Genomic DNA, 24,553 nt, shown 5'->3' with positions numbered 1-24,553 from the left:
GAAACACCAAGCAAAATACTGCTGTTATTCTGATGTGTGATGCACGAAGCCCTTCGCTTTGGCAGACATTTAAAAATAAAACACAGAGGCCAGTCTAACTCATAACTGTTTATTGTAAATCACTCAAGAGTTTACACATCATTAATGGCAAAGTAACACTGTTAAAACACCTGCTGGATGAAATACAGAATAAAGACAACTCTCTTATATTATATGGCATAATTTAAAAAACAAGAAACAGAACAAAAAAGAAACCATTTTAATTTTTTTTTTCCAGTTCTGCATCTTTCCTGAAAATATCTGGGCCTGAGCCTCAGTTATCTCGAGATCACCGCCTTGCCCAGGGCATGGGGCCGCGCAGCTGGGAAACGGGCACTCCCTCTCTGTGGGGCAAGGCAGTGACCTCCTTTATAAATGAAAATCATGCCCCCTATCTTCAAAAGTGCTCCAGTGCTGACAGTACAAAGCCTCTCTCCTTGCACTGGCTAACATTTAACACAAAGGGCTATATGTCCCGTTAATTCCACATGCCTTTTTTTTTTTTTAATCTTTTTTCTTTTTTTTACCTTTTTTTTTTTTAAACAAGGCAACTTAAAATTCAGAAGCTACATAACTGTCTTTATATTTTGCTCAGAAACCAATGGATGTTGCATGCAGCTGAAATATTAGTAGAGACTCTGACTTAGATAAAGGTCAGTTTTCTAAGACCCGCTACTCAAAGGCAGAAAAAGAAATTAAGAGGCCTCTTGTGCAAAAGGAGCTAAAATATGCATGCATCAATGGCCATGACTGTTTAGAATATAACTTAGGTCTCCAAACATTGAAACCGAAGCTTTATTTGGCTTAAGACATGTTTGAGCTCTATACCTTTACAAATTACAATGTATATGCAACAGTAAGGGAATCATCTCAACACAGCATCAGTTGGTATTTTGGCCTGTATAGAGACTATTCTTCAACACAAAAGCCTGCTCAGCAAGAAATGGTTTTCATATTTAACAAAGACAGGAGCACACTGGGCTGGCTAACAGGGCTAACAAAAAGAAGAAAGCAGGTTACCAAACTAACATCTAACTAACTTTAAGTCAATTTTTCCCCTTGGACATCCTGTTTTTCATCAGTGCTGTTACTGTCCTTTCCACTAGTCTGTAGCTGAAACAGCACATTGGGCCCTGCCCCATCCCCTCCGAGAGATGTGTCTCAAAAGTATATTTGATTAATAGTAGAAACAAAAATCTCCCCGAACTGCACTTGGAAAGGATAGTTAGTTCCTCCAACCTGCCAACATTTACCATGAACAAGCAAATTACAATGTATTTCAGACATGAACTACAGTGACTAAAATCAAATCTCTCTCCTGTTTAACTATAATATTAAATAATATATAACATTTTCACACTTAATAGTCTGAAGTTTGGACATAAGACAGCTAGTAAGGAAAAAAAGCTGGGACCAAATCTGTTCCCAGGGAATGAATTTGGCCCAACAGATCTGAAAAAACTAAGTTTAACAAGAGGAAGATAAATCCACCACAGGCACGGGGGTGCATGCACACCCACCCACGTGTACGACAGCGCTGGCACAGCAAAGCATTACTTTTCAAGCACTGCCATCTCCAGTCCTTTCCTTGCGAGCCTGGATCATCTCCTTCGGAGCCTGCTTGCGGTCAGTGACCAACCCCAACCAAAACATGAAGTCAATGAACCAGGTGGTGGGGTTGAACTTCAGGCCCAGCTCACTGGCTGAGTAGTCGAACGGGAAGGTGTGGTGGTAATTGTGGAAACCCTCACCTGAAAAACAGAGAGAGAGTTTAAAGACCACGTGGCCGTTGCGTTTATGAATTTCAGAACGCTCTCGGGTGGGACATCCCAACGCCTGTTTCCCAAGTCCTGAATCTAGTGCAGGTTATGCCCCTGCCCGGCTGTGGGAGACCTCTGGGGCAGACCCACAACGGACTCCATTTCAGTGCTTTGGGCTTTCCTCCCCAGTAGGAAGGGGCATGTCCCAACCCTTACACTCAGGAAAGAAAACCATAAGAGTGGAGATGCACAACCAAGTAAGAAGCAGAGTTGCTTACTTCTGCTGTGCTGTCCCCAGCCGACTGCTGGGAAGAGAGGATTGCTAGTGTGAACATGTCTCCCCCCAGAGACTACATGGCATTCTTTCAATGTGGGCACCATCAGTAGAACAAGGGAGCCTTCTTCTAGGATGCGCAAGCTCCAGCCTCCTGCAAGCCCTGGCTCCAAGTGGTGTCCAGCTGCAGGTGCCCAAAGCCCCGACCAGCGTGAAACAGCATGGGATGTCGCTCTGAGTTTGCAAAGCTGTACCCAGGGCTACAGCACTTACCAATGGCTCCCAGAGTGACAAAGGTGTTCTGCCTGGGGTTGATGTACTTGTCGTAAGGGCGATTGCCGTACATGTGAGCAGCACTGTTGACCAGCCACGTGACATTGAGGGAGATGGTGTACCGGAGGATGGAGGCAAGGAAGTAGGCATTCCACAGGCTCTCACCCCAAAGGTACCACGGCACAAAAGTAGGGATCACAAAGCACATCAGCACAACCGAACTCTTGTAATACCTACGGGGAAAGAAAAGGACGCCATTACTGTGGTGGGAATGACAGCTGGGCTGAAGCGGCGTTGGATCTCTGGAGACAAGGCTCTGCCAGAAAGCCCTGGCATAACCTGGGCCAGCCCCATAACTGAGGCAACAGGGAACATTTCAGACATCCACAATCACGACGTAACTTTTTCCAAGTGCAATTCGAAATGCCAAGACAAACCGAAACCCCAAAGCAGCAGGTAATACTGCAGCTGAACAGCTGTGACCCAGTCCCAAAGCAAACCTCCCAAGCTGAGCACCTTTACACCTGGGGAAGCACAGAGTTGCCTGCACACCCTGCGCCTAGGGTCCAGCTCTGGGACTAGAAAAGCCCGGGGCTTGGCGTGGCATTGGTGGAGCTGTGTCAGAAACATGACTGATGCTACGAGCCGGCAAAGACTTCCCCTATGCTCAGAGCAGAGGGGAACCTGAAGCACGGGGCAGGAGCAGCTCCTTTCTATACCACTGCTGCTGCATGAGCTCCAACAGCAGCAGCAGACCTGAAGCAGCTGCTGAGAGAGCACGGGCACTCCACCAAGGGTGAGGAGAAAGACGCGTCTTGGCCTGGGGGCCAGGATTACTGCTGCTCTCTCAGCCCACTGCCTGGCACGAGCCCTGCCACTCCTCCACATATTGGACAAAATCAGCATGCAGTGGAAAACACGGAGGGAGGAAGCCGAACAGTCTCAGAACAAACAGGAAAGCTTTATAGTACAGCCAAAGCCACATGCACAGGCAAGGCAGGGAAGAGAGCATAGGATGCAGAGAGCACAGAGGTGAAGAGCAGAGACCATAGTGGGAGGAACAAAGAGAAAAATCATGCTGGGGGAATTAATCCAAGGCAAGTGGAGAATGGGCTTGCAGCTCAGCAAAAAGTGTGGAGGCAAAGCCAAAAGCAAGACAGGAAATAAGTGACTCTAAATGGGTAATGGGATAAGGGCACTCAGGAGCGGAGAGCAGCAACAGTGCAGCTTGGGAGCCACCAAAGGGGTGTCCCCAGCTTAAGAGGAAACAAGGTCCCGTCTTCCCCATTGAGCCCTTCCACCTCCCTGAAGCCCAGATTTACTACAGCCCACAGTGATCTCGGGGTATCATCATCAAAGCAAGCTGGCACATGAAACTGGAGCAATAGGCTGAGGTGACAGGATTTTGAAGGGTGCAGAAAGAAAAGAAACACAAAGTAAGACCCATCTTATTTGCACTCATATGACAGGTTTAAAATAGACCCCTGCTTTTGTTGAGTTTTCTGGAAGGGATGAGGAAGAACAGAGTTTAGATTTCAAACAGTTATTAAAACCTTCCACTTAATGAAAGTTTTTCAGATAGGAAAAACTGTCAATTTGGTTTGACAAAAACCATTGGAAAATTGAATGTTTGTTTAAAACCCACAGAGGATTGGAAAAACGTTAATATTAGCAGTATTTTTGGAAGGAAGAAAGTTTCCATTAACATAGTTCTCATCTATAACACACCAGGTAGTTTTGATCATCTTGTGTACGAAATAAATTAACCTCTTGCTCTGCAAGTTCTCCGTTTGATAATTTTTGTTGTTGCTTGGAGGTTGTGCCTCACATGCTGGGCTCCAGAAGGAGATCTGCAGCTCTCCAGCAACACCAACCATGGTGAAAAGAGAGTATGTCCTCAGCTCTGTCACAGAACTCTATCTTCACTTACCTGAGCCAAGGCTCTCCAAAGGAAACAGTCCGCATTCTTTGCTCCACCAAAGATAACAGATAATTTCCCACTCATCTGACTGACTTCTGAACCAGGCTGTGGATAAGGTTTGCAAACATCATCAATTCAAGGCCAGGATTTAAGTAGAGCTGGAGAAAAAAAGTATTTTCCAGTCCAGAAAACTCCTTCAAAGTTCAAAGCCTCTCCCACTCCAGGAAGATAAAATAAAATATGAAAACATCTTATCAGGCACCAATAAAACCTTCCTGTGAGACGCAAGAAGCCCAGACTGAAGTCTTTGGTGAAGACATGAGATCTCACATCCAAACAAACACCCAACTACATTTCCTCTGTCTCCCTTTGACTGAAACATCCACCCTGGAATGAGAAATCTCCTTACCTGGAGTTCAGGTGAACCAACGCCTCAACAGATGCTTGTTGAGCACTGCTTTCACCACATGAAAACTTCATCATGAAGACACTTCACCTCTAAGCCTCTCCTTCACATCACATGCAGGATTATTGCTCCATTATTTGGAGAGGGTAAATTTTGCTGTCAGTCATGCCTGGAGCAGTACTGTGATTTCAGCTGAAGTGATATGGTTTAAAGCTCATTGAGTGCTACCGCATCCACAGCTCACCAGCACCACTGATTTCAGCAAAGCTAACCATCTGACCTTAAAATCAAAGAGTTTATCATGATCCTTACTGATCTGACCTACCAGGTTTTCCGTGCTGTCAAAAAAACCCCAGCACTTCGACCTTATAGAAAGGAGAAACCTGAATTTTTCTTCACAGATAAGGGAAGGTAAACTCCCAAGTCCTAAATTTAAATCCCGAGCAGAGACATTTGCTAAGACATAACTTCCCTGCAGAAGACACACTTCTTCACTACAAAATATTTTCAGCATAACCAAAGCAGTAGAGCCTGCTTCTTGTGGGATGCTGTTGTCTTGGAAAAGGTAATAACGCAACCAAGAGGAGCTGCAGCAAACGGCAAGGGAGCCTTTGCAAACAGGCACTGCTGACTGACGAACCAGTAAAAGCAACAATACATGAAGGGCAGGGAATTCCTCACTCCTGGAGATCTTCCAATGCAGAGGTGCCCTGGTTTGAGGTAAACCAGAGCCAATTTTCTATTCAGTAATTTTACTTTTCAACTAAGCCTCTTCTAACTAACTGAACTTTCTGAAAATTAACAGCATATTATTATGGAGACACTGTTCGTTCTCAGACTGATAAGACCTGATTATTTGTAATTTATGCCAAGGAATGGTATGCAGAGAGACTCTTGCTTATACTTATTGCTATAACAACCAAGGTCAGCTAACTTTGTTATGTACCAAGCTGGAGGGCCAGACGCAGAAAAGCGTAGAGGGGTTGCACCTGCGAGGAGAAGCAGCAGAGCAGGTGACCCAAAACTGACCGAGTGGGTACTCCATCCCATCAGCATCATGCTCAGTATAAGAGCTGAGGGATCAAAGGGTCCGCCCACTTTCTTCAATGGCCAGCATCCGAGGAGGACTCGGTCTGTCCATCTGCCTTTGATGCCAATTCATGCATTCCTGAATCTAGATCTGGAATGCGGTTCCCGTCCGTCACCGAGTCCAGTCTGGGGCTTTCCCAGTGCCTCCCAGTGACACATCCTGGGAGGATGATACTGGTTTTGTATATATTTAATTATTTTCTTATTGATATTATTATATTTCCTCTTATTATTAATATTTAATTAAACTAGTTTAGTTTCTTTTCAACTCATAAGCCTGTCTCTCATTTTCTCTCCTCGCCTCTGAAGGGAGAGAGGTAAAAAAGCATCTGTCGTTCATTTCAGTGGCCAGCCCAGTCCAAACCACAACAAGGGGTAATTCTGCTAGTGCACGGGTTTCTTTAATGCAAAAAATCCCCTGATTTCCGGACACAACTGATTGCTCCCCTCACCCACAAAACACTCGGAAATGAGCTTATGTGGTTTACTGAAGTACCTGGACCAAATGCTTGCAGGCAGAGACAGTCATCTTGTGCCTAAAATGTATTTTAGGTACAGGTACTCACACAGAGGACAAAGTACGTTGCTCAATTCCCACCTCTCGCACTGCGTGTAGCAAACTGAACTAGATCTGTGCTAATTCTCCAGGGAGATAATTAATTCTGTGAAGAATGACAGCCTTGTGAGAGGAAGCGCTTGGTCTGCGCTGGCCCAGAGGTGCCAAACATGATTTTGCAGAGGGAAATGTGCACTTCTGCATTAAGGCAGTTAGTGATTACAGCATTTGCTCCAACAATCAAAGAAGGCGGCTGAGATCCCAGCAACTTCTGCGGTGGCTGTTTTCACAGACAACCTTGGCTTTTTGGAAAAGCAGAGCGACAAGGACAGTGCTCCCTGCTTGTGCAGCAGAGCCTGCAAGGACAATCAGCAAGCGTCAGCCACACGGCAACAGCGGGGGCCAGAGGGACCGCAGCCCTAATGCCTGCAATCAAGGTGGCAGGGATACCTTGGGGGAGAAAAGGGAAAGATAAAAATAAAGAATGAGCCACAACTAAACAGGTGGAGGGACCTCTCCACCCCACCTCGCACAAGGGCCCAACACTCCCACTTACTTTCTTTGGAACCTGACGACAGGGTCATCCAGCAGGTCAGTGAAATCCAGTTTCCTCCCCTTCTCTATGACGTCCCGGTGCTTGCGCACGAACAGCCAGCCGATGTGGGAGAAGAAGAAGCCACGGCGGGCATTGTGCGGGTCCGCATCCGTCTCCGAGTACTTGTGGTGAACACGGTGGTCTCGACTCCACTCGTAGATGTCATTCTGCACAGAACGCACGGCGGGGTGAGAGGAGGCCAAGTACTGCTCCAGCAGTACCACCTCCAGCTCCTTCCCCACACAGTAACAAGCCCCTCTCTGATGCTCCTCAAAAAGGATTATCAACTAAAGACATCCTGAGGGACCCCAGCTTTGCAGACAGACAGACCCCCCACTGCTCCTGTCAGTGCCCACACAGCATGGGGACGTGCTCTGGGAACCGGTGACACAGACCGCACAGGTCGCAGGGCTGGGTCTGCCCTGGTCCTGTGTCCTGCCTGGGGGGACACTGGGTTGGAGGGATGAGGTACGTACACGTTTACACTGTTACTTTATGACCCTGCCACAGGGGAGCTTGCATATTTATTTTCAGGGCACTGCTGTGCAGAGGCACTCAGTTCTGGCATCCTTTTTCTAAGCTGGCTGAGGTCAGTTACCACTGATGCCCTCCGGGCACAAATGCAGCACTGAAAATGGGGCAGAGCTTGTGGAACTCTACATACGCCTTCTCCTGACCTGAAGAGGAGCTGAACTTGTTTAGCCTTTCGGAGGGATGCATCTTCCACAGTAAAACCAGCACCTCCATTTAAATTACTGCTCTGCCAATACTTCTAATACTTAAAGGGGGCCTACAGGGAAAGATGGGGATGGACTGTTTATCAGGGAACAGAGTGATAGGACAAGGGGTAATGGTTTTAAACTGAAAGAGGGGAGATTTAAATTAGGTATTAGGAAGAAATTCTTTCCTGTGAGGGTGGTGAGGCACTGGCACAGGTTGCCCAGGGAAGCTGTGGCTGCCCCATCCCTGGAGGTGTTCAAGGCCAGGCTGGATGAGGCTTTGAGCAGCCTGGTCTGGTGGGAGGTGTCCCTGCCCATGGCGGGGGGGTTGGAACTCGATGATCTTTAAGGTCCCTTCCAACCCGAACCGTTCTATGATTCTGTGACTAAGATATCAAAGGCAATGTGCCGATCTTATGGGAAATCATTTGCAGCCAGGCTGGAATAAAAGTCTCAGACCCATAACATCAGCTCAGCATTGGATCCAGATCAGATACAAAAAAGTTCAGTCCTGTCTCTGCTCAAGCTGTCAGCAGATATGGGTCACTGAAATGCCTTATGGCTGTAAATGGGATTAGGTAGATTGCAGGGAGAAAGGGATGGAGTGCAATTTCAGACTTGGATCCATGAAGTGAGACTTTCCGAGTTCACTCAGCCAAAGGGATTTCAGCCTGCCAGTTTGCTCTGCAGGATGCACTGGCTATTGGACTAAACTGCCAATCTATTAGTGCAGGGCACTGTAAACATGTACAACACTTGCAAAACTCAGGCCACATACTCACCTATGAACTGAATTGCCCAACACCAAAACATGGAAACGTTAGCTAGTGCCCAGATCCATAACAGTGTGAACTTTAATCAGAGAATGCTTAGGCGGAGTGTGCTTTCCTCCGCTATTTCCATCTTTGCACAGCCAGGGAGGTATGCAAGCAGTAATACCCAAAGGAAGGAAGGGCTTGGGTTACTTTTAGGAACAGCAACAGCACCCACAATCACCAACCACATCGGCTGTGTTCCCAGCAGAAGTGCAGCAGCCATCACGGTGCTGAATATACTGCAGGACACAATAAGCCCGGGCTAATGACAACTATGTATATCTGTATCTTGTTAGACAAAAGCCCTATGCTGAAATCATTGCTCTTTCTCTCAGCTGACAACATCTGAGAGAAAGCACTGAGGCTGCCCATGCTACTGAGGAAACTCCAGGAACAACTGCAAAAAGCAGCAAAAGACTCCAGCTCAAAAGCCTGCATGTCCGATTTCAGCCTTGCAAAGATGCTTTCTGTCTGCAAGAGCCCACAAGGGACAAGCGAAGAACAAATGCCACGGAAAATCTCAGCTTCATTGCACTCCGTTGTGCTCAGCCCTGTACTGTTGTCACACGGTGGCCGTGGCCACAGTGACGCTGGGAGTGGGCTGGGGCTGAGGGGAACATTTTTCTGCAGCCCTGACTCATCTAAGCCATTGAGAGGAGGCTGTAAAGACCAGCCCCTTACCAGCGCTCCAGTATGTCGCACCTTAACTATCCCATTGCACAAGTGAACAATGTAAACTGAGTGAAGCAAAGGAAGTCACCAAACTCCTCAGTGAGAACAAAGGGAGATCTTTACCTTGCTGCCATCTTATTTTTTTCCTGCAGAGAAATCAAAGGGAATGAAAGCCTCTACACTGCTTCAAGTGGCTTCAGCAGGAATATCCAGAAGACTGGAAAATGCCAAGATTAAGTCATTCAAAAATAAAACAGGGTTATGAAAGAAGCACACCTAGGAAAGGTCCTCTTTCTTAACCAGAAATAATTTTTAAAGTGAGACTATTGATCAGTTTGTGACAAGAGCACTTGATAAAATTATCTGTGGGACAGCAGATAACCAGGTCAAAGCAATGATACTGTGAGAAATTAATTATTTTTTTTTTTTATACCCTAGGCCAGAGAAATAGAGGGCAGAGGCCAGAACTGTCATCAATAAATACACCAAGAACTGGAGCATAGCACATGTAAATATGCTCCAAGCGTATCAATAGCAACGATTTTTTCAGGAAGACATCACTCTTGATCAAGTTTCAGGTAAACACAGGAGTGAAATCCCTTCCAAAGCAGAGAGCAAGAGCATCATGCTGTGACAGTGATGCAGACATCCATTAGCAGGTCCCTTAGTAAACCTGCAGACCGAAACGTGACAGCAGACTGGGCTATGTAACAACCTCAGTGTGCTGACATGAATTTCCATACAGCCACTGTTGCTGTGTGCAAATGCTCACAGCACAACCTCAGCTGACCAACACAGCTTGTTGCACAGAGCTGGACAGGAGCAACAGGACGACGCAGTTAGCGGAGGAGACGCCAGCAGGTCTCAACCGAGATGCTGAAACCCAAACACTAGGAGACCAAGTAGACATAAGCCAGGTATTACCTACTTCTGAAAGACATGTGACATATTTCTGAAACAGACATGTGACAGCAAGAAGTACAGTCTTCCAAAATTGTGAGCACTTCACTCTGGATGGAGAGAAAAAAACATGGCTTAGCACGCTCCAATCACAAAAAATGCACTAGGCAACAGGGCAAAAATGGCTGCATTTGATGGTATTTCAGCATTTCGCAGCCCGTTCAGCATCAAGTTAAAACTCTTCAGCAGAGTTTCCCCTGCCCTTCAAGAAGTTTGAATATTTCCTCAATATTCAGCATTCAGAGATGCTGTTAGGTATCTCCAATCATACCTCTTCCTCCCAAAGCCAACATGAGGGAGACAGACATGAAAACCCATTCACTGTCTGCTTGTGGTGTTGAAAACAGCCTGTAGCAGGCAATGGATGTCACAGTAATTAGAAGCAGGCTTCAGACTAGTTAAAACTTAGAATGGGTGATTTAGTCTTTCATTTTCTTTCTGACATGAAGGGCGCAAAGGTGTCTTGAAGATACTTTGAATTACTTCCCTTCCTCAGAATCACACCATGTCCTCAGCCAAAAGCAGTGATGAGGCCAACGCAGCTGAGAGCAAAATCCATAGCAACAGGGGAGGAGAACGCAATGAAAGCCCAACATGCAGGCTCACTGCAACCAGCTCGACACATTCATTTAAATTACTTATGAAAGATAAGATTAGCTGTAAAACAGGAGAACAGTACCAGGGGCTTCTCAAAACTCAAACCAGTTTTAACATGCTGAGCAAAGGGCTTGCAAAGCTCTGCAAGAAACCAAGCAGCACAAAGCAGCTGGAATATGGCTCAGAATAAGGGAAGGTTATAGCCAAAATGGACACATTCCCATATTCAGGCAAAAGCATTATGCTCTTTGTAACGTCTAGAGGGATTAACAAGGTTGATTCTTTCCATCTTAAAAAAAAAAAAAAAAAAAAAAAAAAAGATAAATCAAAGCTGATAAGTGAACAGCACAGAAATGGATAAAGGGACTCTCTTCATCCTCTGTCAAGCTACTTGAACAAGAAGTTAACCAAACAGACTGAAGGGAAAAAAGCTGAAAACTCAAGGCACAACACACATGTGGTACTTGGTGCCACAAGGGGTTACAGCAGCCAGGCTCAATCCCTGTCCCAGCCAGTGCTAGGGATACCATTACTGGCCTGTTCGCCAAGAAACAGTCTCAGATACTAGAACAGACAAAATCAAAATGTATTGGACGTGGCTAAATCTCTAAATCCCTTTATATCAGTGCTGTGTGCACTAGTGCCTTCCACGGGGTAAAGGGAATACTGCTATTCTCTTCAAGAAGGGGAATACAACCAGTCTTTGCTTCTTGAACGGCAAAAGAGCCAAGCAGAAGGTGGAAAAGCCTAGATAGCACAAGTCTGGTATTTGCCAATGGGCATTTTCAGTACAGGTACTAGTCCTTTGTTTAACTGGTAAAAAATGCCGCATAAAATTAAGATCCTGAAAGGATGCCTGCTCTCCTTTCTGTGCACGTCAAAACCTCCAACTGCCTGGAAAGACAAAGAGATTTGATTACACAGACATACTTGCATCAAGTTGGCCCTTACAAAGGTTTCCATGTTGTCCTGTGAAGTGTGGGGCCTGAGCTGTATCACAGACAGGCTGCTGGGGTGCTGAGCCCCTGATCTGGGCACTTTCAAATTGGTCCTTAAGCAATTATTACTCCTGGACTGCCTAACGTATACTGTTCTGTGGGTGGTGAGAGGGGCTCTGCATCGCCTGAGCCAGAAGAGAGTGTTATCAGCAAATGTCTTTCTGCCAATATTTTTTTTCTTTTTTTCTTTTGCCGTCTCTAAGCTGAGGGGATCCCTGCACAGGAGAGAAAGCTGCCTGGAGGCCAAGAATCTGGATGAGCAATCACAACCCCACCTGGAAAGCCATGGAGTTCGCTGCAGCCAGAAAGATCCGCAAAGGCAGCTTGGCTTTGTAGGAACGGTGGCTCCACAGGCGATGTGCACCAGCTGTCACACCCAGGGCTGTCATCAGGAAACAGAAGTATGCTGAAAGACACAAAAACAAAAACACAGGATGTTCCAGAGGCCAATTGTGATTATTTTTGCTTTCCTTGATGTAAAGATGATCCTTGCCCCTGCCTGCCGACCGCTGCAGGGTCACTCAGAAGATGAGGCCAGGCAGACAGAAGGTGAGGTTCTCAGCCCATCTCTGCCCCGTGGCCCCAGGGATATGTCATTCCACTTCCTAGCCCTCCCCATTTAGAGGGTGTGTTGTTCAGGAGAGTTCGGCAGCACTGAAGCACCATGCTGTGAGATGTTTAGACAGTGTGCCTTCGCCAAGTACAGCGGAGTGAAAATTCATCGCTCATGTCAGAAGAGTAGCAGCAACTCTTCTAAAAGGACACTGCCAGCCTCCTCCAGACAGGTCTTTGCTCGAGTCTGATCTGCCAGCTAGTTTAAGAGCATCACGTCCCACCCCCTGAGCTGTGTCAGAGTTTCCACAATAAAAACTTCTTTCATCATCGGGAACTCATGACTCGCTAACAAAAATGCACCAGGAAGGGCAGCATTCACCATCTCCTCCAGTTTCAGGAAGTGCTTTTCCTTCCCTTAATTAAAAAATTGTCCAAGTAAACTTGTTCTGAGCATTTTTTCAGATGGCCAACCCAGCACGGGAGCAGGTCTGTTCCTTACCACATTAGCTCCAGGCTACACAAATAGCACAAGCGCACGCGTCCTGCAGTGTAGCCCCCCCCGCCCCCCCCCGGCTTGAAATAACTCCCACACCAACCACCATTGCAGTATTGGTACATCCCTGGTTCTCCTTTCAGTGGGGACCATGCTCACACATGCTCCAGGTGGTTAACCTCACACTTCCAGGGGCAGGGGCCGCAGAATGAGACAATGGACCCGGGCCTGTCTGCTCAAGCTGTGCATCTGTGCAATGATCGCATCTCCTTTGAGGTGCTCACTGTTTTTGTCTCTAGTGTCTTTGAATTTCTGTGTGATGGATGATCCATAGCCTGAGTTGTTTTGACTTGCAACAAAAGAGGAGACTATGGGAAAGGGTTGGAAGAACACCCCTGCTCCTCCTTTTGGAGAGAGATGGAAGGAAAAATGTGAACAGCTAGGATGAAAGTATTATAAAAGTCCCAAATAAACTGGACCACTTAAAACTAGTCACATTCAAGCTGCCATGATACATAGACTTTTGTCTCCCTCCCATATGTGTTGATTTCTGATACCATGGCTAAAGAGTACAGGCTTATTTTACAAGTGTAAAATTAAAACAAGACTGGATTCAAACAGTAAGAGTATTACAGGACAACCTCAAATGAGTTTGCACCGTCTGAAGTGATGTGCTGTTTAGCCAGGGCTCCCTACCACCTCACACACACAGGCATGTTTTGGTTAAAACAGCCTATTTCAAATACCTAAACAGAATTACTGGAATAAAAAGGGAAAACCCTATCCCCAAAAGGGGGCTTTCTACTTTTGTCTGTGTCTGCACAATAGTCCGTCCAGCAGGGAACCCTGTTAGACGTGCAGTGACTAGAAAGGAATTCACAATCAGCTTTTGCCAGCATGTAATGTAAAGCATCTATCTTTGCAAAAAGAAAAAAAAAATATGTATATGTAGGTGGGTGTCTACTGTGTCTCTCTATCAACTCACAGTGCTTGAAATTACAGCATCTAAGAGAAAACATAATATAAAGATATTCGGTAAAATAAAAGCAACCATATTTCATGTTGTTACCCCTACGGACTGAAGGAGTAAACGGACCTTATCCACTCCACTGACAGATTCATCAAAAACAGATTTACCCAAACTGTTTCACATAATGTACCTGGCCCAAATTCCTGTCATCTCCTGCCCAGCAAACCAAAGCCTTTCTCACAGAACGCAACAAACAAATGGAGCCAGGATGGTCCTAGTAAAGACGACACATCTCCGAAACCTTTTTTGGACACCATCACTGAAGAGACAATGCTCTTTTTCAGCAGGCTGCAGTGTTCAAGTTACTCCCAGAAAAGGCTCATTTGTGCAGTTAAGTCCAGTGCACTGAAGTCTATTGCCAAATTCAGACTCCTGCCTGCTTCCTGAAGGAACGTACAGAAATGAACTGAAAATCATACATTCTGCTTGCACGTTATTCACAGGTTTTGTTGAACTTACAGATCACTCTCAGATCAATAAAAATGCCGACACCACAACAACTCACACTCCAGTCTCCGCTGCAGTCTTGCATCCCTTGTCAGTGTATGGACTCGGACTTCTATGAAATTAGGGAAAACCTATCCTGTCTTTTTCTGTACGTGATGTTGAGCTGCGCAGAAACATCACTAAATAAGGCCTTCCAAATTGCTCAAGTGACTGTAATTGTGGGAACAGATCTGTGACACACAGAATACTGACATTATCCAGCTAACATAAAATTATTAAGGTTATAGTCCTGAATCATTACGAGAACATATTGTCTGTGGGATTTATGACGGGTTAACCTCATGCTAGTCACAGGGGCTGAAACCTCCCGCCTTCAGCAGTCTCTTTGCTTCCTTAAAGCACAAAGAGGAGCTTTTCTCCCACTTCAACGCAACAGATCATTTAGTTGGCCAAGTGCTTCTCAAGGCATCCATCCATCTTAATCACTGTTGATTGCTTAAAACCAGAATTAAAACAAAAGACATATGCAACATTAAGGTTGATTTCACTTTCCTTCTCTGTCCAGTGCAAGAAGGAGGCTGAGTGGTAGGTAACATACAGACCACGTGAAATAGCTGCACCGAATACAAGGGATTTGTGCCGCTTGATGATTCAGCTCTTACAGAGCTCAGCTTAACAGAGCTGAGCCCACTCCACTCATTCAGCCCACTCCACACCACCAGCAGTGCAGCAGAATGGACCAGTGTCTCGGGAGTCCAAGGACTGCCCTAGGTTTATGTGCCAGCCTGTGTCCATACCTTCGAAGAGCACCTCCCAGCCCAGGCCCCATTCCCAGCATCATTCCCAGTTCACACTTCCCAGGAAGCCCTGGGCTACCAATGGGAGGAGGATTTATCTGCAACATTTCTGCAGGAGCCCTGTTGCTGCACAGGCGGCCTCGCAGCCAGCATGTCTCCAGCCATCAGCCACCAGCAGGCAAGCACAGCTGTACTTCAGGATAGGGCCTGATGGGTGTCGTGCCCCAGCAAAAGGAGGGGGACACCTGTTTCACAGGGGGCGGCTGGCACACTGGGCTCTCCCAACAGCCACGGGAACAAGCGGGCTCTCGCCCGCGTGCCTTGCCAAGCAGAGAGGCAGAAAGGCCAACAAGAACGAGCGCCAGATTGAGGAAATACCCTCAGAGCCTCCCAGTAACACACTGCCCTGATCAGATGGGTTCTTTCCCAGGGCTTTCCTGAGCCGCGACCACAAGGTCCGTCCTCTTGCCCTCTCCAGACCTCCAGGGCCTTGCCAGCCCCCACCACTACTACAGCGATCAAACTAAAACGGCTGGGGCTTATACCCACGCATCGTGCCTATTTTTTAGCTTTGCGGAGGAGGAATCATAACAGCAGGAATTTTCCTAATATAAATCCCGAGGGCTAAAACATCCCCAGACACAGACAAAACTACTCAGGAATTTGGTGACCAGAGCAGAAGCAAATCCTGTCAGCCAAATGCACTGTACAGTGATACCAGATTTCTGTGGTTCTTACAGGAATTAGGGTGCCTGAAAATATTACTCAGCCACTAATTCCCAATGTATAAATAGCCAAGATGACAAATACCTGCTATGTAAAGACAGGTCTCAAGCTTTCCTGTGCAGAATAAATTATAAACTTAAACCAAAAATCAGACTACAACCCATTTGATTTTACATTAATTATGCACAGCTACAGTAACTACTGTAGCCACTACTTGAGAGAGAGTCACTACTTACCTACCTGGCTCATTTTTGGGGGGGGTGGGGAGTGAACATCTCCATGAAACACAAAAGGATTACACCGTGGAGCAAAGCAGCTCGGTTAATAGCAATTTCCCTTCATACTGAAAACTTTCTCTTCGACCATAACTAAACAGGTCTCCTAAGTAATAAGGAGTGAAAAACACAGATTGCAGAAAAAGGGGGAAAAAAAAAAAAAGAAAAACACAAGAGAAGTCTCAATAAACAACCTGGAATCCAAACAGTTAATGATACAGTTCTTTTTAATTTAATGAGGTACTTAATGTACAAAGAGGAAGCTGCTAGAATAGCCTGATTAGTTTTCTGCATGTTTTAGCGAGCTAACTCTGCAACTGGGTTGACTTACCAAAGCAAAATCACACTCACAAGGAAACCACATTTCAAACTTAACCTACAGACTGAAGACTGAGCTGTGCTATCGGTATATCTTGGCTTCACACGCGATCACAGGCCACCACAAGTATCAGAGACTCTGGATTCAGAGCAGAAGTGACCATCTTGCTGAGGAGGAATAATATACTGCTTTTCCTCCCCTCAACCAGTGCTGCAGGGCTGGCAGGAGCACAGCTTGGGAGAGGGCTGTGTTGAAGCGTGGCGGAGGAGGTTGTCAGCTGCCATTGATGATGGATGTGAAGGAGGAACAGCAAGCTGGCAGCATCCCCACCTCCCCAAGACGCCTAGCTTTGAGGTCAAGAGGCATTTCCACAGGGCTGTCCTCACCAGGAGGCCAAGCTGGCCCCAGCACTGACTGCTCAGAGAGAGCTGCTTGTGAAACAAAAAGGTCTTGAGGGATAAGGAAGATGGAGCTAGAAAAGGGCTGGGTGAGGACTCGCTACCCACAAGCCTGGGGATGGAGCACACAGAGCTGCCAAGCAGGCAGGGCCAGCGTCTAAGAGAGCCAGGGCAAGAGAGTTCCACCAACAGTACTGCAGCCTCAGCAGGAGCTCTGAAGCCACCTGACAAAAGGTTGTGTCACGCTAATACCAAATTAAAAGAAAGCGAGAAAACAGAAAAAAAGAAAATAGCTGAATGAGGACTTCAAGAGAAAAGAAATGAAAGAACAGAAGCTAACACAGCAGAAAAAACTGTCTGGAGAGACCTGGGATGAGAGGAAACAGAGCAGCCAATGAACTGATCTGTGAAAGAGAGCGGGTTTAAGCCTGGTTATTTCTGGTGTTGTGAAAAGCAAGCCAGAGCTGTGCAACTCACAGTTTCATACTAAGCCCAGAGGGAGAGCAGGAAGATCCTTCAAGCCACTTTCTGATCATTTATTCAGTTTTGCTTCACTGATGGACTGAAGGCAGCACAGAACGCCGGTTTCACTGAGCCGCTGGCAGGGAGCCATCTGCCTGGCATGAAGCTGAAGTGTGCCACTGGGCTAGGAACACATCCCAGCGCTGACTCCACAGCCCTGCGCTCTGCCGTACGCCTGCAGTAGGGTTCTCCTGCCACACGTGAACCCTACAGCAGCTCCTTCTCAGCATCAGCTCCCAATTACCATGTTCAGTGTGAGAGTTCAGATCTACTCTGTTAATGCAGATACCCATGTTAGTAGGCACGGGTCATCCTCACGTACCTCTGCGCCTCCTAGATACTGTGGCACTGCATGGCAAGGGGCTCCACAGGTCTGCAGGGCCCTCTTGGGCCTTTACTCTTGCTTCTGCTACTGTAAAAATGTTTCTTCAGAGAATTTACTCAGAACAAGAGCTGAATTATCTTTCCTAACCCTTAGGATGGTGTGGGAATGCTGCGTGCCATGCCTGCTGCTCCCCCGAGCAATAACTAGCTTGGCCTGGACAGGTGGTAGAGCCCCTAGTTTACACAATTTTAGAGGATTTCAGCTGTCTGTGGTTTGCTTTGAATCACTGTCTGCTCAAAGCAATGATTACAGGAGCTTTAGCTGTGGTCAAGCCCACTTTTCTCCCATTTATCTGAACACGCTGGCTTCAGGACAATTCCCTAGAAATGTAGCCTCTGGATCTCCTTTTACAGTAATGGTCACGGACATGCCCCCAGCCATCCTCAGCTCTGCCCATTGCAGCTGGAAGGGTGCCCACAGCTGTGCAGAAAGGCCCAGGAGGTAGTTCTGATCTCATTGCCCCAACAGCTGGGCCCTTGAGCACAGACAGCCAGGCTGCAGCACCGGCCAGAGGCCTCTGCCACGGCCAGAGCTCTACCCCCAACACATACAAATGTCCCCAGCCAACAGCTCTAACTGCCATCCTAATTAAGACCCAAAACTCAGCTGCGAGATTTAGGGCTTGCTGCAGGTCCGTGAGAAGTCCAAGACCTGGATGCAAGTACTTGAAACAGCAGAACCTGTGCCAAGAGCTCTGGGCTCCACAAAACTCAAACGCAAAGCCCAGAGCTGCCCCTGACTGGACAGTAAATCAGAATCTCGTTCAAAGAAGGATGATTTAATCCAGCAGAGTAAAGGTTTGAAGTGGGTTCCTCCTTGTTTCTCCTGACTCTTTCTGAAGACCTCGAGGGAGAATTACTCTCAAACAAAGGAATTTTACTTCCTTCTTCCATTGTCTCCGGCAAGCTCTGCAATACACAAACCATGGAGTAAATGGTGTGAAATGAGCCCCAACACATCCCTCCCCTGGAGAGGTATTGCTCTCCCCCCGGGAGCCCTGCAGAAGCACAAGGTCTGACAGAAGCATTTCCAGCTGCGAGCTTACTTGGGAGAGCACAGCATAAGCAAAATGCTTCTGAACCGGAGCAGCGGAAGAAGCATTTAAGAGGGGGAACAAAGAGGAAAAGGGGGAAGAGAAAACAACAAGTAAGCCTGTGCAAAGGGACAAAAGAGAAAACCAGTGCATGGGGACAGGGAAAGGATGCAAGAGAGACGAGATAGACGAGGTTAAACTACCATGCAAACAGGGAGCTAGCGGGTTGCTAGGCTTCCAAGTATCCTGTGCCTGTGCACAGATGCTATTTATGGGAACATGCCAGAATCAATAGGCAGAAGATTTTTATTCAACATCCTTATTAATGACCTGAAACAAAGGCAAACAGCATATAAATTACAACTGCAGATGATGCTAAATTTGGAGCGCAGTGAGAGCGCTAACAAACACGAAGGATCCATGCAGAAACGGGGAAAGTAAGGCAGAAAATAAAGATCTGTCTGGATAGAAAAAGCAAAGTAATGTAGTTCAGGGGACGATAACTGCAGACACGGATCTGCATCGAGGGTGAGATGCTTGGGGAAGCAGGAGCCTGCAAGGAGGATCACCAACAGCTCATAAAATATTCTCAGCAGCAATACGATAAGGCAGCAAGACATCAGTGTGATTTTGAACAGCAGGCACAGAGATATCATCTCACTGTCGGAGAGAAGCAATGAAAACTATACTAGGCAAATCGTTTAAAAATGGATGGGATGGGAGATCAACAGCATAAAACATTTGAGCCGTCTTTTACAGAACGGCTCATTATCCCCATGGCTGGATTTCCAGAAAACCTTTACTAGTCCCAGTGCCAAACTCCTCTGAAAACCTGCGTGTCCAGGGGATTGACTTCTTATGAAGATATAGGGAGATACTGCCAGAGTCTGAAACTACTTCACAGGCATCAGGAAATCATCCTCTGCTCTAAGTGGTTGCTTAAATTGGAGCAGATCTCTCCCCCCCCGCCCCTCCCCAATTTCAACTCTGTCTGCTGAATATAAAAATTAGAACGTCTTCTGATTCGGAAACCTGGGACTACATTAGAAACATGATATATATTTACTGTTTGTAAATCCAGCAGATTCCAGATTGCTTTTGAATTTTATATGGTTTAAAAAAAACAACAACAAATCAACCAAAACAAGAAGCTCAACAAGCACTAGGTTCGCTCTGCACATCTGAACAGACAATGCTGGCTCCTGAAAGAGATGAGATGACTGGACATTCTTCTTAGGCACAGATTACAAGGAGACACTGTGTCAGATAGCAACTATCTACACATTACCAATGTCAGACATAACCTAGTTACATGGAGGAAATCGCAATTATCTCTGACATAAAAATAGTAGTGGTAAAACAAAATCCACCGCACGTTCACAATGGTGCTACTGTCAATATATAAAACATCTTTAAAATACAGAATAATGTCACACGACTATTCCTGTGGGGCGGTGACACGCAGAGCCTGGCACTGACTCACACCCAGAGCCTGCAATCCCTGCCAGCACAAGGGTGGCGAGGAAGGCAGGGATAGCAGGGCCGGGAGCAGGGAAGGGCATCAGCCCTTGCCAGTCCCACTGCTGGCATCTTTCTCATAAGTGGCTAAAAACCCCACGGTCCCTTGCAGAAGTAAGGGATTTGGACGCTACATTCAACCATGGCAAAGTGACTACTTTGAACCTCACAAGAGCCTGGAGAGCCATCATCCTTGGTCTAGGTGAGTTGTACCAAACACTGATCCCACCACAGCCCCATTTTCAAAACAGACTTTGAGACTTGGCAAGTTCTGTGAACATTTGGGCTTTTTTGCATGTTACAAATGGTCCTGATGTAGCAAATCAGGTGCTTAAGCCAAGTGATTACAAATCTTAGGTCAGCCAGCATGGGGATGTACTGCAGCACGTGCCACGAAGCAGGGCAGGGACTCCCAGACCACCTGTGTCTCGCCAGTACCAACGATGGGGAAAAACACATTGGGGAAAGTGCTGGCAACGCCAAACAAAACAGATGACATACTTTACAAGATCAGAACAGTGGCTCACCTACCTGAATACTTTTTCCCAACAGGGGTAAAAGGACTCGCTATTCAGAGGAGACACACACACACACACACAAAATTTAAAAAGGGAAAAAAGACAACACAGCCCACTTGCACTAGCAGTGCCTGCACACTGGTGGACTTCAAGATGTGGCATTTTGCATAGAGTATGTGGAAATATTTACCAGGGCTGGAGGCTGTCCCAGAAATGTTATCACACTTGCTCTTACCAGGAAGGTAACAGATCTTGGATCAAGACAGCCACCAGGGGTCAAGGCCTTAGTTTCGTGTCTCGTTCTGAGGACGTCAGCCCCATTTACTCCTGGACTGGTGCAAAGCTGAGTGCAGAGAGCTCAGAACAAGCTGCATAAGCATCACTCTCTCCTAGGACTGGCCACTATCACAGACAGCTATAGCCCTAACACAGATTTTGGCAGCTGCTATTCCCATGACAGATAGGGGACCCCCAGCTGGGGCTGCCAGATCCCTCTTCAATGGCATCCCACTCAGCGGGGAGTCTGGCAGACAGAAAGATCACAGCCAGCAAAGAAAGCCAGGAGCACCACCAACAAAACAAGGACCAGAAAAACATCCAATGCGCTCACTGTAGTGAGAAATAGGGTAGAAGTCTGCATACTCCAGCCACAAAACCACACCCTGTTTGAACCTCTTGTGGGAGTCCATCTAATTTCTGGTTGCCTTTCTCACAAGCCGTGTGCCTCTGCCCACAGCCGCTTCCTGCCAGCCCCCTGATGCAAAGCCCCACTCGCAACCGACCTGCAGCATTATTTTATATTTGCTCAGGGAGCTGTTCCTTGAGTGATGTCTTCGACTTTCAGTTGCTATCGTGGAAAAATCTTAACTCTCCTACTGCAATCATTTTGAGGACGGCTTCAGAAGCGTACAGCACCCTGGTTCTGCTGGAAGTCTCACTGCTGGGCAATGACACTCACAACATTGTTTAGCCTGCAAGATCTGACACATCCCCAGCCCCAGGTGGGAGTGCTTGAAGTTACATTCAGCAAAGGCTTATGCATTTTTGCACACACACTGTGTCTCTAGCAGGTCAAGGACCAGAAGGCAAGATCCCATGGATATAGGAGGGAGTAATTTCTTAAGAAGTTGTGAATGCTAGTAACACTAATGGCTGAGAAAGTTCATCTTTTGCTTGGGGAAGAAAAACTAACACGCACAAGGGCTGTGCTTCACCCGTAGACATCCATTACCTCTTCAACAATAGGGCAACTGAAAACAACTAACCTTAAAAATCCTGTTGCGTGGTGAAAACATCTTATGACATGACACCGTTTGGTGGAAATACTCTCTCCCCAGCTGGAGTAGCCAGCAAAGTCTAAGGCAAACCTCTGCATGAAAGCCTGTCAAGAAATTTTCATCTCAGTGTATGCCATTTTTTTTCCATCTCTATATATAAAGGGATACAACAACTTGATTTATTTGTATAAATAACTATTTGAGAACTAAAAATAACAGGGATGGACATGCAACATTTGTTTGTTTCCACACCAGCATTTTACCTCTGCTTATTCAGCCAGATCAAAATTGCTTGCTAGAGAATTTTAATAACCAAATGCATAAAACCCAAGGTCTGCCATCAGGCTACAAGAACTGCGTGAAATATACAAACAGCAAGATGCTCAAGCACGAAGTGAGCAGCGTAAACCTGGCTGCCATAAATATGTAACACTTCTGTATCTTACAGTTGGGATTTTTTCCTTTTTAAAAATTAAGTTACATCTGCATATCCTGCATCTGCCTTCTCTTCCTCACTTGTGGGTTTTTGCTGCTATTCAGTGGCAGATTTAGGACTAATGAACCACATTATGACCAAACCAGGGAGAGTATTTCCAGTGCTGTTGAATGGTGCCTAACTCCATTCCCACTGAAATTCAGGGCAGCACTGCCATCCATTTCAGTAGCTGCCACCATGCTTGGCCTCTTCCGAACACCTCAGAGATCCTCCACTACACACACAGACAGCGGCAGAAGATTCTCTCCCGATTCAACATCAGGGCTCAGACCAGAAATGCACCCAATAATTCCGTGGTGCCTGGTACCACAACACTTTTTTGTGCTATCATTAGGTAACACCGAGTTTTGGGATGTATTTCCTTAAAATGTGGTGTCTGTCCTCAGAAAGGAAAGTTTTCCTATGCCAAATTAGACCAACACTTAGTCTATCCAGACATCTAATTTGTTCTAAAACACTGGTTGATGTCATACACTGCGTTAGTGGGAGGGCGAGGGTCAACCTGCGCCATTACTAGATCTAGATTGGATATTAAGTCTCCAGTACACATCTCTACTTCTGTCACCCTTCTGTCACCCCAAGGCAACCTCGGAGATCTCTTCCTCCACAGCAGAGAGACACGAGGAGCAGTAACACAGCACTTAATTCACATCATCCTAACAAAAAAGCCCCGTTTCCTCACCTAGAACTACATTTACCATGGAGGGAGAAATTTTCCACCTCAGTCCCTGAATTGCTGCCAAGCAGAAACGTTGAATTAGCGCTCTGGCCCTGGGGTCTCTGCGAAGGAAACACTTCTCTGCTGGCAGACAGAGTCAATTGGCCAAGCCGCTGTTCGCTGAGCCCTGCTAGCTATCAAAGGCTGGCATCAAGAGCACCTTGGGCTGTATTCAAACTAGCAACTGAGAACTAAAAAGCAGTGAGCAGCAGCACCAATTCCCTGAGCCGCCCACCACACAGTGCATGCCATCTCTCACGGAAAACCGTGCATTCCTGGGAAGACCAAACATGTGAAATCTCAGGCCAGAAGCGGGTTCATCTAAAATTAGATCTACACATTCTCTGAGATACTCTAAATTGAACCAAGAAAGAGATAAGAGGAAGCACATCAAAGGCAAAGGGGAAGCAGAGTTTGAGCGCTGCAGAGAAGACGAGTTCAAATGAGGCCCTTTTCCCGCCCCTTTGTACCACGGTGGAGGAGCCCCAGAAGAAGCCATCTGTCACATCCTCTTGGCCCTGCCATCACCAGCTCATGAAATTCAGGCTGTCTCAGCCTGGATGCACATGCCTGCATATGCATTTTCAGGAACGTTCCCCAGAGCCAGCCCTTTTGGCTGAATATACAAAAGACTTTATTCCAGTTGGAATAACAGAAACGTTCACATTGACAACTGCTGCCAGTGTGACATAAATAAAGCCAACAGAGCAATGGAAATTGCGGCTGACAGCAAGTATTCCAGCGAATGCTAAAATTCCCCTAGGAAGCAAATACAGATTCCCTGAACTCACCAGCAACTGAAGATTGCCTTAAGATGCCAAACAGTTTATATATATTTTTGGATCAAAAGGGAAGGCTGGAAGAAGCTCTGATTTCGCCGAAATTTTTGATGGTTATGTGTAGTCTCTCTCAGCTCAGCTAAATCCTGCGTCATCACAAAAGCACGGGCAGATTTCACTTCTCTCCCAGTGACCTCACTGCTGTCCTCAATCCGCACACTGGCGAGGGCTCTGGTGGTTTTTAAGTGCTCTATAAATGCCAGTAAAGAATTAATGCCAATTTTGTCTCTTTTTTTCAAGGACAGAGCACAGAAAAAGTGCGGTTAAGCACGGCACTCAGAGCCCTGCATCAGCAGGCAGCTCTGCCTTAAGGAAGAAGGATTAGTTACTTAGCATCCTCGCCCACCACTGGCCAAAGCTTGCCCTGTATGCAGCTGGCTACCTGGCAGGAGAATGGCTTCATCCAGCCACTCATGCTGTGCATGCTGGCAAGACCACCCAAAGCACAGAGCCAGGAAGAGCAGCTTCTCAGCTATTAGAAACAAAGACATAGCGTGCTACATACTTGTGATTTGGGCAAACTGAAAGCTTCT

The 24,553-nt window shown here is 46.6% G+C and overlaps 1 protein-coding gene across 1 annotated transcript in view; it reads right to left on the bottom strand.

The window, feature by feature from the left end:
- Positions 1-93: 93 nt before the first annotated feature.
- The window catches only part of SCD5 (stearoyl-CoA desaturase 5), a 35,237-nt gene continuing 10,777 nt past the window's right edge, over positions 94-24,553 (bottom strand). The window contains exons 2-5 of the mRNA XM_063335988.1: positions 11,950-12,080; positions 6,875-7,080; positions 2,347-2,579; positions 94-1,790 (exon numbers count right to left, since the gene is read on the bottom strand). Of these exons, the coding sequence (XP_063192058.1) occupies positions 1,600-1,790; positions 2,347-2,579; positions 6,875-7,080; positions 11,950-12,080 (761 nt within the window). The 3' untranslated portion in view covers positions 94-1,599. The remainder of the gene's footprint in view (positions 1,791-2,346; positions 2,580-6,874; positions 7,081-11,949; positions 12,081-24,553) is intronic.

The sequence above is a fragment of the Chroicocephalus ridibundus genome, chromosome 5, assembly GCF_963924245.1.
Source record: "Chroicocephalus ridibundus chromosome 5, bChrRid1.1, whole genome shotgun sequence".
NCBI classification, from domain to species: domain Eukaryota; kingdom Metazoa; phylum Chordata; class Aves; order Charadriiformes; family Laridae; genus Chroicocephalus; species Chroicocephalus ridibundus.
The sequence above is the reverse complement of the archived record's forward strand: the minus strand, read 5'-3'. Positions and strand labels throughout refer to the sequence as shown.